This window comes from Phallusia mammillata, chromosome 5, assembly GCF_965637545.1.
Source record: "Phallusia mammillata chromosome 5, kaPhaMamm4.hap1.1, whole genome shotgun sequence".
In the NCBI taxonomy this organism is placed as follows: Eukaryota; Metazoa; Chordata; class Ascidiacea; order Phlebobranchia; family Ascidiidae; genus Phallusia; species Phallusia mammillata.
The window spans coordinates 10,006,799-10,024,925 of record NC_137256.1 but is presented as its reverse complement, the minus strand read 5'-3'; the positions used below and the strand labels follow the sequence as shown (position 1 = coordinate 10,024,925).

General features: G+C 38.0%; 1 protein-coding gene across 1 annotated transcript; it reads right to left on the bottom strand.

The window, feature by feature from the left end:
• Positions 1-6,327: 6,327 nt before the first annotated feature.
• On the bottom strand, positions 6,328-17,081 carry LOC145229533 (otogelin-like protein). The gene is made up of 17 exons (XM_080094888.1): positions 17,023-17,081; positions 16,592-16,611; positions 15,144-15,210; positions 14,949-15,073; positions 14,342-14,546; positions 13,753-13,928; positions 12,862-13,105; positions 12,188-12,401; positions 11,463-11,598; positions 10,598-10,713; positions 10,140-10,290; positions 9,323-9,445; positions 8,915-9,023; positions 8,151-8,339; positions 7,299-7,455; positions 6,457-6,641; positions 6,328-6,364 (listed from the first exon to the last, which is right to left on the bottom strand). The coding sequence occupies exons 1-17, from the start codon at positions 17,079-17,081 to the stop codon at positions 6,328-6,330; spliced, it is 2,313 nt and encodes a 770-aa protein (XP_079951014.1).
• Between the last annotated feature and the right edge of the window lie 1,046 nt (positions 17,082-18,127).

The window sequence follows — 18,127 nt, the reverse complement described above, 5'->3', positions numbered from 1 at the left end:
TGTGATCTCCAGTAGATGTGAACACCCTGTCGGTTACATTCCTGTGCATAAGCGTGAATGGCCGTACAAAGACATTCGCAATCCCCGCCAGAGTCACAAGCGCAAGCATCGAATACACAGGCTGAGTAGTAGGTTCGTGGATTCACCATAGCATGGCAAGCCTGCAGTGAAAAATGGCTGGTTTTAAAGTGAGAATAAAACATGTTAAAGTAATAGTAAAAACAGCAAAACACGCGACACAGACCAAGTTGTGCCATAATACCCTTCTTTCGAACGCATTTTCAAAGATTTATTTGAAGCAGTTTAACAAAAAAGGTACAGATCAAGTTGTGACATAATTTTAGGCAACGCGAATTTTAAATGCTTTACTTGTAGCAAAAAATGGGACTTTGGAACACTATACACGGATGCGTTCATAAGTTTCATGACGAACATTACGGTCAAATAGAGCGAAAAAGCAACATGCTTTATTATTTAAACGTTTCGGCGAAAACTCATGCCATCATCAGTGATATGAGGGACCACATTAGTCGCTTTTGATATCCATTTGGGGCGTTATATTCGTAATAAAAAAAGATGTACATTTTAAATATTACCAACACAGAAAATGCAAAGTGTCTATTGTATTAAAATATTTTCGTTAATGAATCAGTCGCACCTCGAACAATTCTCCAGTAAGCACGGAACACTTTCTCTCGGCCCAGTATTTACGATGAGCATTCACTCCACACATGTCCTTGGGTACTTCCTCTGCATGACTGCCGTTCATGTAAGTCTACAAAAAAATTGACTGCAAATTGACAATTTAACTGAAATTTTCCCCCAGAAAATAAAACCTACAAAACTACTTATAGTCATTGAGCGTTTCCATACCACATTGTAGCGTTGATATTGAAGGCTATGAATGATTCCGGCTAATCACCTACCGGTTTGGTACATAGGGGGATTGCACATCTCAAACAACATTTACTGTTTATTTTTAATTCATTTATTTAAGGGCATTTAACCAACTGCATAAGGACTGCGAATATAAAGCAACATGACTGTTTATGTTGGATCCGGTTATTCGCATATTCTGTTTAATCGTATCGTCAACCTTGGCAAATTGGAAATTAACAAGCAATTTTTGGAGTTATCTATTCACGAGTTATCTACGTGTTATCAGGAAGTTAACCAGGTATTCATTTTTACCTTCCAAGTGTTGACAAAAGAGATTTCGCTGATTTCAATCATGTTCTGCGGGTTCTTAAAGTCGTTGTTTTCGTTGTCGTCGAAATCACCGCAAAGACCTAAAATCAAAGCAAAAGGTGAAAACAACGTTGGATTGTCGTATATCAAGGCGTACCTTCCACTTTGCCCTTGTGTTCAGGATCCAATCGCACCATTATGGTAGTTCCCTTGTCCCATTGTAAAGTCACGCCGATTTCCTTGGCTTTAACGAATACCCAAAGTCCAACGTAGGTGATTTCAAAACTGCCAACCTATAGAAACAACGAAAACATCAAAATTAGGTTTTCATCATTTTTTAAACGAATAAGTTTTTGTAGAACATTATCTCAAGCACGTATTTTGTTTGGTTGCATAAACGTCTGGTTTACAACCATCCACCCACACACTATTCACACATTTAAAAAGTAATGTCTTAGTTATGTGGGTTTTAACGTTTTCGTTCTCGTACCATTTACGCTTACATGGACTTAATTGGCAAACATTACAGCTTTTTTGCGTATCGGGTGCATATTGGTGAATATGTAAAGCGATTTTAAACCACACTGAAACTTTATTTTTTCACAAATAGGCCTGCATGTTGACTTTATATCGAGTGATATCTGGATTTGGTGCTTCGTGCCCACTTGGGTTAGACATACCCTAGATTAAATCATAATAGCTTACCCGCTTTTCGGCCACAGCCTTGCCACGCACGAGCTCAACACTGTTTTCCTTCAGTATATCACCATGGTGGATTGAAAATACCACTCGTTTTGAGCAAGTTCCACCCAGACTGCCACAGCCCACGTTTTCAATAGAGATCTAAGCGACAACAAAAACAGATGAACCAAAAAAATAAACGAAGCTACAAGCATCGTTTGCTTTTACTGAACCCATGACTAGTGCCCAAAATACAGTAAAGCTGTTTTGAGGTGTAAAGACGTTTTGCCCTTAAAAAACGAATTGTGTCTGTTACTGTGCCTTAATTTTAAACTTATTTGCATTGACAAACATAAACGTCATAACAAAACACTTCAAAACTCGCCTCAAAACGCTCCATTTAAGTTAGTTACCAACAATTTATAACTTGTAGATGCAGTCCCATAAGCTATAAATTCGGTTTAATCTGCTTAACACAGTGAAAATTAATGTAAATAAAAAACAGTGTGACAATCGCCACATCAATTTTAAGAGAACAATTGAATCCACTTCTGTGCAACAGAAATTAGTTAATTCCTAATATCAACCTGGAAACTGTGTTGGTTCTCGTCAGTGGATCGTGTAAAGGTGAAAACGTTGATTCCATGGAATTGGTATTCCTTGCCATCAAATGTGGTGTAATGCGAGTCTCCGAACGCCCGGCACATTCCAGCACACTCGTTCGTGTCACAAGACCAAAGTCCCGATGTACAGCGGCTGTAAGAAAAACAATTACCTTGAAACAACAATATGTAGGCCTAGTACTAACCTGAAGGTAGCATGTGCTCTACTCTACATGTCGTTACGTCTTGTCTTACACCTTTTAATCGACTTTTGCGAGACTCGAAACACCGCCACGTAAAGCCAAACAAAATATCGTAATCAACTTATTATTGTGTGTGTATCTTTCTTCCATTATACATTGTTTATCGCAATACGTTACACATTAGTTCATTACCATCTATGTTAACAACGTCTCTCAGTTAACATGTTACATAAACTTAGTTTCCTGCCTAGCCTATTTTTAGCTTGTTCCTATTTTCAACTGGAGACGACACGATAATTTTTTATCGGTCGGTCGTCACATGATGAGGCGGGGAGGGGCCTCTACAAAAAGAAGACCGGCTTTGATTGATATAGCCGTAGTTTATTAGTAATGTTTACATAACCATTTGCGTAAGTTTTGAATTTCGGCAATTGAAAATGCTTTTTCTTTGGTGGCAAATTCAAATCGTTACTAAAATCTGTGCTGTGTGAAAGATAACAACTTTAAGAATATAAAATTAACCGTTACTCACCAGGTGTTGCAGTCTTGTTGCATCACTTCGTCCTCTTCATAGCTTCTACCTCCGTGATAGCATGGGCAAGATTTGGGTGTAACACACTGGTTGCATGTTACATCCCAAACATAACCATCCACACACTGGCACCCAGCCACGCACCTCTCAATCTACAGCAAGAAACAGAAAGGTAATAAGTTAATCAATCTAAACAAGCTGAATTTAAATGAAAAAACAATGGTAAAAATTGTTACATAACGAGTTATCTTAAAAATCAAAGGTTGCATACAGATGCCGTTTTACATCAGGAAATGAAACATATTTCGAATCTTTTGGCATTTCATCAGCAGTTAAACTAAATTGTGCATGAGTATACAATCAAATACAAAACTTAGTTGCGCTTTAATATACACGACTCTAAAAAAATTATTCAAAACACATTTTCTGATTTGATTTATTTTATTTCAGTTGTCGTTTTTATTAGTAACTTCCTATGCCTAATGTAATTGTAAACCAAAATGGCGGAATATAAGTACGGCCGTAAAACGTGAAATACAAACCTTCCTGTTGAGGGTGGGAAGATGCATATTGGTGCAAGTTTTCACTTCAGGTTTCATGCAGCTTGAGAATTCTTCGTTGAGGCTACATTTGGTGGTAACCGGGCAGATGTTGTCCGTACATGCCCATTTGCCTCGGTGGCATTCGCTAAAGGAGGAAAAACGGGTTTAGCTAATTGGCAATCACAGACTACACACGAATCCGACTAAGCGCATAACCAATTTGTAAAGCTTTTTCGTGCAATTATCCGGATCATGCAATTAATCGGAATATTTCACATGATTTGAGTCCAGATTTTTCATGCTATTATCAGGATTTATCAATTACCCGTTTAAATTCTTATGGTTAAGCTTTTTACGCTATTATCCAGATTATGCAATTAAATGGACGATTTTCTTATCAAGTGATGGGCTATGGTTTGGTATTTCAAATACCGCTGTATTTAAATGGATTATTATATTAACCGGTACGCAAATAAACAGACTATGTAACAAAACGAATTATGCTATTAACCGAAATCCAATTAACCAGAGTTTGCGATAAAACGGAGTATGTTATTAACCGGTATGCAATTAACCAGGTTTTGCGATAAAACGGATTATGCTATTAACAAGTATGAAATTAACCAGATTTAGCGAACGGAGTATGTTATTAACCGGAGTGCAATTAACCAGATCTTGCAATAAAACGGATTATGCTATGAACAAGTATGAAATTAACCAGATTTAGCGATAAACGGAGTATGTTATTAACCTGAGTGCAATTACCCAGATTTGGCAATAAAACGGATTATGCTATTAACAGGTATGAAATTAACCAGATTTTGCATTAAAACGGTTAATGCTATTAACCGGTACACAATTAACCGGAATACAACAAAGGTCTCTTACCAGACGTTGCAATCTTGCATTCTCGATTCTCCAGCTTGGTAGACAATCTTTTCGAACATGCAGTCGCACTCCGGGACCGAGACGCAGTTGCCGGAGTAATCAAACACCTTAACAGAGTAGCAACTTGGTTATACTACAATGCGAGAGTTAAAGAGTTAACAGTGATGTACCTGGCCATCTGGGCAAGTGCAACCTGGTACACATTGCTCCTCGCAGATGTAGCTGGTTTGCAGAGAACCACAAGAAGCGCCACATGCATTGGCGCATTCCTTGAAGACGGTACCAGTGGGACAATCAATTTCGTCAGCTACATACAAAAAGTGCAAAAAGTTACAACTTTGTTTGGTTGAAAATTTTTACAATAGAGTCACAAAAAGAACTTCCGCAGCACATTGAAATATTGTCAACCAGTTCACGTGTGCACAATAAGCTTGTTTAGTGCACAATAAGCACAAATAAGCTGGTTGTGTTTAGTGGAATTTTACAAAATTAGTACACAGCGAAATGCATTGACCAAAATCCCAGACAGAAAGGTATCTGCCAGCCAGTAAAAAAAACTACTTAGTCTTTTTTAGTAAAAGTGATTTGGGTTTCGACGTTTTCCTATTCAGTCGCATCTATCATGATAAATAACGGATATAAGGTTTATAACACTAAAGAAGGTTAATTTGTCCTTTATAGGAACAATTTTGTTCCATGGTTTGTTATTATTTTCATGGAAGCCTCGATGTCTTGGTGAGCCAGAAATGTTATCATGCATATCCTTACCACATTCGGTGACGGTGCTTCGCCAGTCACCCAGTACAACACCAAGTTTTGAGCAAGACATTGAATAGTCGGCCAATGCTCTGCACTGAAGTTTGGTGTCCTCAGCGGAACAGATATCGTCCATACATTGGGAGTAGTACAGCTTGTAGTTTACCACGTCATGGCATTCTGAAAATATGCAAATTCAATCAGAAACACTGCTGCGTTTTGTTGAACACTTGGTGGCTGACAGGGGCACACAGAAGATACCAGCGATTTCGGTTTATAGTGACAGAAATTTGTCAATATTCTCTTTGTAATTATGAAAGCCTTATTAAAAGTACCCCAGCGTTTTTGACTTAACATTCAAGTGCCAGTTGAACAAATAAGTTTGACAAATACAGACGAATGTATTGGAAACCCAAATTTGCCATGTATATTTCTTAGATTTGCAGAAATATGCACTAAACCGAAATATATTTGTACTTATATAAGACAAACAGTCCATTATATCTTTGGTTTTTGGTATAGTCAGGCGACCACTAAAGTGGGATTGTAAAAGAAAAAACCAAAAATATACTTTAAACTATTTAGTTCCAGGAGAGAAACTTCACAAAATAGATCAACAATGTAAGAGATTTATAGTTTGCTTGCACACACAAAAACTTAAGTATATTTCGATTACATTGTTTTAAAGTAAAATGAATTATGACATTTACTTGTGAATGGAGCAGCGGTGATGACTTCGCAACTTTCACGCGCTCTGGCCTTGAACGTTCTCTGAATGTCACAAGGAGCAGCGAGAACCATAGGAGTGTTTGGAAACATGCAATCTCCAACAGCCCTGGGATAAAGTGTTTAAAGTAGTTGACAGCAATGTTTTCTGTTTTAATGCAGTTTTCACTGTACAATGAATCAGTTTGAAAAGCATCGCTATCAGTTTGTTACAAATCGGAAATGTGCCTAGTTAAACTTGCCATACTACAAACGTGTGTACTTAAATATTTATAGACGTATTCAAAAAACAGGTCGCAAAGACTGTAGTTTTTTCGGTTGCCAAAATTAATATGTACCATTCGTCTCCAAAGTCATTTGCATTTGCCGCAGTGTCTCCTTTGGGAGTTCTGAAGTCATCAGTGGTAAGAGCGTTGAAGTTGCCGCACATTCCTGCAACTCTTGAACACAAGTCAGGCTTGGAACGGATGTAGATTCGATCTTTGCCGTCGAAAAGAATCGTCAGGCCGCTATTGATTGTCACCTGCAGAAATTAACAATGATGAGAGGTCGATTTTCAGTTCTAAGTTGAACGTATTTAGAGACGCCATGTTGTTTAAAAGGAAAAGTGTTTCTTTTAAATTTCGTTTCGTCTCAAAAACTGTTTGATAGAAAAGTTTAAATCTGTTGTGCTCAAGGTTTTTGGTGTAGTTTCCCACTAAAGTTAATCACCAAGTTCAAATTTCTATCTCTAATATATTTATGATAATGTTTTGTGCTGCATATTAACGGTAATTTTCTTCATTCGATTATTATAAATGCTCTACGTTGTGACCAAATATTTTGATTTGTGATCTTGGATATCCCAGTAAAACCTAAAACAGTAGTTTAGGAGCCATTGACTTATACATTTTCCCTCTGCATGTACATAACTTCTCATTGGTGGGAAACTTCCTATTTAAGGTTAAAACTGGTTTTAATCTTGATATTTATGCTGTTATTTTCTTGCTCGTGGTTTATGAGACATTGTTATACAAAAACTTACTGTTGTTCAAAATGCTTTCATAGTACTTACAAAGAAACTGTTGTTAAAAATGCTTTCATACTACTATGTGCCAGGTCTCTGGTAGTTTTGTTTTTGATTCGGTATTAAGTTACTTTATATGTTTGTTGATAATATCTTCACGAAACAAGCTCCTACCTTAAACAGATTAGTGGTGACTTTCTCCATGGCGAAGAAATAGTTGTGATGTGGCAGAATGACGTCCTTGCCATTCAACTCAACATTTCCGTTGTGAAGAATCTCAGCTCGTTCTCCGTTTACAGTTATCTTCAGGCCACGATCGCAGTGGAAACCACTGAAGAAGAGATAAATTCGTTGGAAATCGTAAACACAGAGTCACAAACTAGTCAGAACGTTTTGGGGACTCGCAAAGAACTATTGTGACGTATAATGCTGACTTAAACTAGTGCAGAAACCGTCTTTTGGCACGCCAAGAGGTGTGGAGATGTATAATACACTTTAAAACACAACAAAGCACCAAAACTATAAGTTACTCCCGTTTAATTACATGGCGCGATGTGAGAGCATATAGAATGTGTAGATTATTTGTTATAGGTAAGTTTAGATGTAGGCCAATTTGAGACACACAAAAAATACTGGTCTTTGAATAACTGCAATCGGATACATTTGTAAAAGTTCCCAGCAGATGCGCAATGCAGAAAATGCCTCAAATGGTTGTCATTGTTTTATACAAGGGGGAAAACATTGGATCAGGAACTGCATACTAAGCCAGTGGTTCCCAAACGGGGAGGAACTTTACAACGTGAGGGGGGATTTACTTTTCACATGTGGCTTGTACTTCACATTTTAAAATGATCTTTGTATGATTTAGAATATACTTTGTATTTTAGGGAAAAATGAAAATGCATTAAATTGTTACGGGAGGAATTCGTCGAAAAATTTCGGAACCACTGGGCTATGCCTAGTAAGCTGTTTACTAGTGATTTTATCGCGCTTTATCAGTTCAGGTTTTAGTATCATGAAACTTACGTGCAAGTGTTGATCAGTTGGACTTCAAAGGCAATATCTTGCATTCCTTCGCTTCTCGCCAGAATGTAGTTACATCTTCCTTCAAAGTCGAAATTCTTGCCGTCAAATGTGGTGAAGTGATTGCCGACCGCTTTGCAAACCGAGTCGCAAACGTTCTTTGTGCAAACCCAACGTCCGCGCGCACAAACACTGCAAAGGGCAACAAAAAATGGGTACTTGTAACATATTTCTACTGTTGCGTTGTCATTTCTGACGTTGTGTTACAAATAGTAGCTCATTTCGAGCCTTCCAAGACGTAGTAGCGTTCCTGGTATTTTGATTAGGAACTGCAAGCAGAATAATCTTGTGTAATATTAAGGAATAGTAATGACCTTTAGTTACCGTATATAACACTGCGCCTGTTTAATCAAATCATTCTATTTGACTTGTGTTCATCAATACAGCTCCTTAAGAATAGTACCGTACCAACTAAATTATACACAATTTATTCGCACGAGTCAGTTTTTTGAACATTGTCACTTACATTTGTTTCGAAGTTTGTAAAGGGTAGCCAATGGTCTCATTTGACATTAAAATATTTTTAAGCAGACTTTTCAAAACGTGGCAATAAATCGGAGTTAAAAAAAGTTTTTCTGTTTTGTTTTTTTAACTGTTTCAGTGATGTTCTCAAACAGCCATGTGCAAAGAAATGTTGTACTCTTTAAACAACAATATAAGGCATGTATGCTTCAATGATGGGTGTGTTTCAGAAGAGCGTGACTTACCATCTGTTGCAGTCAAGTCTGATCTTAGAACCTGGTGAATATTCTTGTCTGGCGTACTGGCACGGACACTCGTATCGTGACACGCACGTACCGTTGTGAAGATACTGCCCTGTATAGATAAAAACATAAAATCTGTTTTGTTTATTTGATTCTACCAATTATATGCAAAGCAACCCAATCGTATAATTATAAAACCGTATAAATCTTTAAAAAAATAAAAATAAAAATAAAAATAAAAAAATACTGTTACAGTACACCATACTAATTAATGCAAAGTGACCATTGTTAACATAAATAAAAAAAATGTTAATACAATAAAATACATTAGAATAACAAAATATATTGTTACTTTTGATTGCTTTAGAAAAATTAGCTACTGTTATTAAATTAAAGTGAAACCATGCGAACCATCAGGGCAGTGGCATCCTTCAATGCAGTGATCGTTTTCGCAGTTGTAACTTGTGTCGTAGCAGGTTTTTGGACATGACGATCCGCAAGCATCGTAACACAAGTTGTCGGGACAGTTGATTGCTGAAAAATAGATCAGTTAAAAATCTAGAAACATACATATGAAACCAGGGCTTTGTAGCCTTTTCGAGTTTTTTGAGTCACTCACTTTCGTGAGTTTCTTAGGATATGTAGTTATGTGCCATTTCGCTTAAATATCTGATGTGGTGTATGACGATTGTGCGGATCTAAATACTGCAGGGGTGGACAACCTTTGTCACTGTGGGGCCAAATACAATTGCAATAATCAGATCGCGGGCCGCACCTTTATATGACACAAGGTAATTTTACTTCGTTGCATACCAAAAATGCCTTACTACAAGTAAAATTCGCATTCGATTCTCGCAGCATATTGTCAGGTCGCAGAAAAATAGCACCAGGCGCGCTAATCTGCTCAAAAACATATACTGTAATAATTGGACTCGTTTTGCCAGCACATTTGACACTGCGGGCCGCACAACTTTTATTCAAGGCCCGCATGTGGCCCGCGGTCCACAGGTTGCCCACCCCTGTAATACTGAATAAGCACATGCAAATCTGGTTAATCGCATAACCAATTTGCCAAGCTTTTTCGTGCAACTAACTGGATGAAGCGATTAACCGCATTATGCAATTGTTTGGACGATTTTCCTAACTAATAGTTGAGATTTACGATCCCTATGCAATTAAGCGGTTAACCGGACTCTGTACTCCAAACTACTCTGGAAGCATCACTTACCGCATCTTCCCTCCTCTCGCCAATCAACCACCACACCATGACGGGAACACTCCCGGAAGTAGGCCGACATCGATTTGCACACGGTGTCGTCATTTCCGCTCCAGCACACGTCCTCTTTGCAAGCCTCGAAGTATGGAGCGGGATTCACAACCTGGAAAAGGGTAATTAGATTAAAATACATACACAGAATGTACAATAGGGTCCCTTTTAGTGACAATCTTTTTAGCTGAGAGACCAAACAAAGTCACATACAGTAAACCTCGGTAAACCGACATTAGTTAATCCGAATCTTCGTTTAGTTCGGACAAATTTTTTGGTCCAAACGGGTCCGTATTAACCGAGGTTTACCGTATTTTTAAATGTATTTTTGTCCTCAGAAATATAAAACCTACACTTCCTTATAATAGAAGTAACATAGAACACAAGATAAGCATTAGCAGGAATCTAATCTAACTTACGTATCGACACTTGGTTTCCATGATGTACTTGCAACCCTGGAGCGCTTTACCGAGAATCTTTTTGTCACCTGGTGTCGCCTTGGAGCAGTAGGTCTTGCTTTCGGTGTTGTGACAATCTAATGAGCAAAATCAGTTTTAATTTATTTTTCCTCAGTGTTCTGTCTAATAAAGTGCTTCTATGTAAGGCTTATGCTTATGGTGTTGGTAAGGTTTGGGTTCGGGCCGGGTTCAGGCTCAAGTTTGAGCAAAATGGACTTGATTCGGGCCGGGGTACATATTTGGGCTTATTTGTGTCAGTAATTTACCCAACTGCCGGGTCTAAGTGGGATCTTATTAAAAGCATTTAGGTTGGCTAGGTTCCAAACTTGTATTTTCGACTGACCTTAATTTCTGGGCCACTAACAACTGTGGGTTGGCTAGAGAAAACGCGAACAAACATTATACGCATCATAGTACGCCAGGCCTATTAAAGGCGTGTACCGGTGGGGTTTGAACGACAAGGGTCTTTCCAGGACTCGCGCTCTACCAACCGAGCTGCACAGGCTCATTGGAGAATCCGCCCAAAGTCGAATCACAAGCACCATTGCCTGCCTTGTATGCTGCACATGTCAGCTCGTATCAGCCAAGATAAACATATTCATACTGGGATCACCCTGAAGCAAACATTTTACAATACGGTTCAGGCTTTATTTTGGGAACTGCCCTTTTTAAATGACGAATGTTCATGGCATGCTGCTGGAATAAACTTTAATCGAAGCAAATAAAAGTATCATACAATTGTTTACGTGATATTATTGAACTCTGCCGCCTATCAACTCTATAAGATAGGTCAGTTTGGACAGTTTGCATTTTTTAATCCGCTTACCGCCGACTGACCATGACTCAGCAAACTCAACCACATGAGTCACGATTCGACCGTCCTTAGTGGTGAAGTCGTTTTGATGATTTTCGTCATAGGTTCCACACAGTCCCTTTGTGCGACCCATCTGGTCTTCGCCAACCTGAAAACCCAAACAAAACTTTTGAAGTATTAAGTCGATAAAGTGTAACGGCTTTTGGGGCTGTTTTTTTGTATATGATTAACACTTCGACTCATTATTTCACTACCAGGCCTAAGAGCCCTAAAAATATTAAAACAACATGCTCATAAAAAATGTTTATTTAAGGAATTAAAAAGAGGTTGGCGAGTCAAAATATTCGCATTTAAAAAATTACTCACTTTTCTAAAAAGAATAATCATCTACACCAAAAATTAAAAACTAATTTCCCCACCCTAAACAATGAAACAAAAAATTAAATAAACCCTTTAATATCACAACCGAGTTACTTGATATGCCCTATACCAGTGGTTATCAACGTGTTTTTTTATATATCACTTTATTTGAACAACATAAATCATTTTGGTGAAATGCATTCGTACCATTTGACCACTTATAACATAAAATCCATAGTTGAAAAACTATGGTGTCAGTTTATAACCCTTACCATCAAAAAGCTTTTTAGACGGGCGATTTGAAATCATCAACCTCTCAAGGGCGCGATGCAGACAAATATTTTAAGAAACACTGCTCAATATACTGCAACACATACCCTGACAAAGATTGATTCAAGTCCGTCCCATTTTACGTAGAGTTCGCTTTCTGGATCTCGCACCACGATGAAGTCAGCCACTCTTTGAATGAGGACACCGGACATTGAAGCCGGTACGGCCAGTTTGGATCCATCCACATATGCTCCTGGTGTTCCGTCAATGTAATCTGATTTCAGGTCGATCTGCAAGTCCCCGACGAAAATTGACAAACTCCTGATGAAACGACAAGGACAATATCAGGTTAAAAATATTAACAGCAACCGCAGAGGCCTAATAGTGTCCTAATTGTCTTCTAAATTTAATTCAAAATTGCCCAAAAAGGCGCAAAAATGTGTTGGGCGCAAAATATACAATTTGATATGACATTTTTCACAAAATTGTGTAACAAATTGCAAGCTAAATCATAGTACGGCAGGCTTATCGAAGGCGTTATATCTAAAAAATGAAAAGTTAAGTAGAGTTTTTTATGAGTCATCTTTTCATGTGATTTTAGTGCTTGATTGGGGAGTTTGTATTCTATTAACGTCACGTTATTATCAAATTATACTGAATTTAGTTTGAAGAAGTCTGTTTAAGTGAAGTTCTAGGCACTCAAACAGGCGTGGTAACGATATAAATTACTACACCACTTTGCGAATAAAAAAAAACTGGCAATCGGAATCAATTCACCCACCTCTTACATCCGTCACCTTTGCAACCGTGTTCGTTGTGCAAATGCACAGTAAAGAAGTGATCGGTGTCTTGGGCAAGGATGTAGCTGCAATCTCCCTGAAGTCGGAAGATTTTGCCGTCGAACGTGCGATAATGATGTTGTCCCCAACTCATACAGTAACCAGTTTGCTCAATCGGAACGTCTTCACGAGTGTAGATTCCAGTGACAGCAGCAAGACCAACTGGGTCAATTGGATCATCAGTGGCTGGTGAAAACACGTTTTGTTAAACATTTTTGCAAGTAACATTTGCCAATGTCAGTAGTTAAAAATGATTATAATACACCAGGTCTATTGAAGGCAATCGGTTACCGAACATTCCCACGTGGCAAGGTGCAGGTTAAAAAAATGGGCTACGGTAGGATTCGAACCCATGACAGGAGCCATTGCGAGAATCGCTCTACCAACTGAGCTACACGGGTTCAGTGGAGAACCTACCAAAAGTTGAATCCGCGCACCTTTGCCTGCCTCATTTATGCAGTACATGTCAGCTGTATATAGGCGGTTACTATTTATCTAACTTTTTTTGAAAACTTCTTGATTTTGATACTTCGGATCTTTCCAAACAACATCTTCTTTCACTTTGACTAACTAGAACCTTTCATGAGGTTGTAAACAGAGAAATGAGTTAATTTAAGTTCAGTTAAAGTTCAAAAAAAGTTTTGCCCAAAAGCAGAAACTTGGACAGAAAATATCATTTTCAAAACGCATGAAGACGAAAGTGTCTAAACTACAAAAACTGCAAGGCGGCAATAATTGCAGATTTGAATTTGGACTAACTAAGAAATAGAAGGCCAATAATCTACTAAGTTACATAGTACTTTTTAATTGCTATACATTGTAAGTATACTTACACACGCAACGTGGTTTGTCGTTGGGCATCCACATTCCAACAGTACAAGTGTAATAACCGACAGCGGTTGGGTTCATCAACACGTAACCAAGTTTACACGTGGCTGTGCACCTATGCTCGCCATTGATGACATCACAGTTGATGTAGCCGTTGATTGGAGCGTCCAAGTTGTTGCAGCTGTAACAGTGTACATAAAGGTTAGATAAATTAATTGCACTTTTTATGTAGTCAAAGAATACTTGGTTTAATTGAAGGATAGAGGCCTAAACAAGTGCTAAATTATGTGCTATTGAATATCTTACATACACTAAATGTAACAAATTTTCGTAAAACTGAATCCAGAGTAAAATAAGTAACCCTAAAATAGATGGAAACACTTACAAATTTGGCAAAGTATGATCGCTTCAACATTTACGATTGTAGTATGTGCACCACAATTCGGGAAAATACATAACAGCAACTAACACAAACGCCCTTTTACAGTGGTTCTCTGTTTTGCTTAACATTCCAAATCACGCAAAAGATAATATGCAGAAGATAAAATCTTACCACAGCAAACGAAGAACAGTTACATCAGTTACGGTACTAACCTTTTCTCGCCGAAAATACACTGTGGAAAGCGGTTGATTTCGGGCAGAGACGGGCACCATTCACCAGTATCCATGTTGCACATGTACATATGGGTGTGCTCTGTCCTGAAACCAGCGTTGCACGTCACCGAACACAGCAGGTTGCCGCCGGCTTTCTCACAATCGACGCTTCCTTGCAGCGGGTGTCTTGCCTCGCACAATGACCCTGGAAAAACGCGGTGATATGAAAGCGTGTTAAACCCTTATCAGTATTTAAGCCAAATTAGAGACCAGTATGCTGTGCGACGCGATAGAAAACTGTTAAACAAAAAACGCCTTTTCAATCTTACCAGAATATAAAATTGAATCATGCCGTGGGACATGTTGCAATTATAAAAACAATTCAATATGATTCAAATTGGGTGACAATGAAAAGTGTGTTGTTAGTTTATCTGCCGAATACATACGACAAGTATGTCGATTACAAAAGGCGTTTTTTTATTTAGCAAAGAAATGCGAATAGAAAATCTGTCAATCCAAGCAGTACAAAACTGTTAGCTACATTAAAGCAAGGCTTGTACGAATCTGTGTTGTATTAAATCAAATGTTTAAAACAGCGTATAAATACTTTTGCACGACGGAAATCGCGATCCAAGGCTCCAGAAGCCGTCGATGAATTCGTTAACTATCGCTTCACCCACGCTTGCGCCGCTTTTGAACGTGAATCCAGATTTGCATTTGGCGGTACAAATCCTGAAAACGCATCAAGAACTTTCAATCGTGAAACAAGCGGTAAAGAGGGGAATAAATTGATTGTACGTACGTGGTTCCATTTGCTGAAGTACATTCCACTTCACCGTTGGCTGGCGGGTCAAGGTTGGGTGGTACGTCTGAATGCACAAAAAATGTTAAGAAGCTGCACTTTTAAATCAGTGGTCCTCAAACTTTTCAACCGTGCGGCGCATTAACATACCATATTTTTTTCGGCAGGCTTTGCAGGTCGACCACACAAATATTGCCAAAAGAAACTCATTTTGCCCATTTTTGGGGTTGAGTCAGATTACTTTTTGTGACAAATAAAAAATAAACTTTAAAACGTTTTTATGCACGCCCGTATTTCGTCATAAATTTCCCCCAAACAAACAGAAATATTTCGCTCTTTAAAATAGCGCATATTTCGCGGCATACTTGAAAATTTCTCACAGCGCACAGTTTGAGGATTACTGTAGTGAATAGTGTTTGCACCAAATCAGGTTCGAAACGAAGCCGAAAATTCGACAGTTTTGCCCAGTAATTTGGACAAAATCGATTACGCAGTCGTATGCTTTGCTTTTGGTCAGCTGCCAGACAAAGAGAGTGCTGCTACAACATGATAATTTATTATGATCTTAGTTCTTACAGTTTCAAAAATGTGTCAGCACTTGCGCCAGTAAGCAAAATTAGTTTATCTGTGATGGACAAAAAGGATAATGCTTCTACTAGCTTCCGCGATTTTAGTTTTTGCTTAGATTAAAGGTTCATATGGTACGTGATGCAATGTAAAATACACGTTTTACTCTTTTAAACACTTTTAAAATGTGTGCTAAACAAAATTGATGATTCGCCTAAAGAATTCGGTAAACCGAAGTTTCGGTACATCAGGTAGTGAACGCAGTTACTTGCAAACGCACAAAACTGAAAAGCGTCAACTACCCAAATTGGCACAGAACCTCAACATTCAAGTAACGGCCATTTTGTTTCGCAACATACTGAAACTGTGATGCGCTATCGATTATTATTTGTCAAGCATTCGAGAAACTTCTAATTGTGACGTCATAGACACGTGAAATCGCGATAAAGAGGTTAACAAGTGGCCATCAATTAATCAGCGTTGTTACGGTAACATCTATTTTTGAATTGAATTGCGCTTCGGGTCCAACACATCACAGTTACGCAATAATTGTTTCAACAATGCCCTTGGTCAAAACGTCGCATTGAACAGCTTTGCAGTTTGCAAGAGGCTGCTGTGTTGCAATTGTACATTATTACTGTTATTTTTTTACTTCTTGTACTGGAAAAAAACACACTAGATTATAGTAAAAAAAATATGAAACAAATTAGCCTGTTACTGTACTTACAGCCTGGGGAATATTTCGGGGGGTCAGAATCCGCTGAAAAACAATAACAACAGAATTCAGCACACTGGCTTCAAAATAGACCGAAATTTTCAAGTAAAGCAAATTTCAAAATAATCATAAATCATAAAGGACAAAATAGTTTACAAATACTCACGGTAATCATTGTAAGCGGCACTGTAAAGTAAAACAATTTGGGATTACAGTCCTTGCATTGTTGTAGACTTGTAGAGCAAGAAAACAAACAACTCATCAAAACAAAGGAATTCCCCCTTGGAAATTGCAACACTATTACCGAAACCAACGGGGTACATTTTAATTAATAAGTATAATTTGACACAATAAAGTTACAACCTATTCGTTTAATCATGTAAAAAATATTGTAATTTTCCAAAAAAGTAAAAGGTTTTAAAGTATTTACAGTTGTTAAGACACAATAAGTTATCAGCAAATATGTATTAATAGGCCTATATTTATTTTTTACCAAAAAAAAATTACTCTGTAATTGGCGACATACGCATCCTTAATATTGAAAGGACTGCTCAATTGGAAACTATTATTATTTTGATTTACTAATAGACATCTTACCTGTGGGGAGCAGCACCGCTGAGTAACAGTAGTGATAAGGTTATGGCAGACAATGCCATGGCGCTTGTTCTGCGCTCTTTGTCCTAGCTTCCTTATTTCTGAGCCGTTTCTGCTTCCTTATGTTCGCCACTCAAAAGGTAGCAATAAGTTGCTTCCTGTCTGGAAGCTTCTGTAAGCTACTAATTCGACTCATCAGCTTTTATACCCCAGAAAACAGTAGTTCAACGTGGAGCCAATCAACGGTATCCGGGTAATACAAAATTAAGAGAGCCTCTTCAGTGCAAACAATAAGCAGGGAATATAATCTAGATCCTGAATGTAATGACACTCTAGTTTTAATATTCAAGTGTCGTTTTATAACAGCTGAATGGAAGAGGCATCGATTTTGGACCCGGTTGAAACTATTCTTTTTTGGTTTATTTGTAAAACTTCATTGTCAGTGCACAAGTTTCAAGCACGTCCAGGCAGCGTTTTGAAGGCTGCACATGGCCCTTAGACCAATTCAACGCCAGTTAGCTTCCAATTAATGTTTATATCGCGTATCTATGTTTATCAGATAGAATGGGAATTCAGTTACATAAGTTGGTGCTTAATCACGTTTCATGGGCTGAAGGTCCGGGTTTGCAAACCGAACCGGATAACAGAAGTTCACAAACAACTTCGTTATAATTACAGGCCGATAGTTTTGCGGGGCAAACATATGCATTTAAATTTTAGTTCTTGGCGTGGTAATATTTTCGTATTTTTTAACAAATTATTTTAAGTCGAGACGGTTTTTATTACAATTAAAAGTTACCAACTTTGTGCAGAGTTTAAGGGCATTTATCCAGTCGTGTCCTGTTTTCCTAACACTAAACTATTTCCAATTGAGTATATTGCAGTTTACATAATTTTTTGTCTTCAATTATAAGCTAGGCTACGCTTCTGCGCAATGATTTGAGCTATAAAGATCAGGTTTTGACAAGTTTGCCATTGATCCGAGATTGTCCAACACATAGTAACAAGTCGGACCAGGCTTTTCAGGCAGAGTTCCGTTTCATGCCTTAGTTAATAATAAAGCGTGCTTGATTCAGGCCTTACTTTGCACTCGGCATCATTTTCAGAC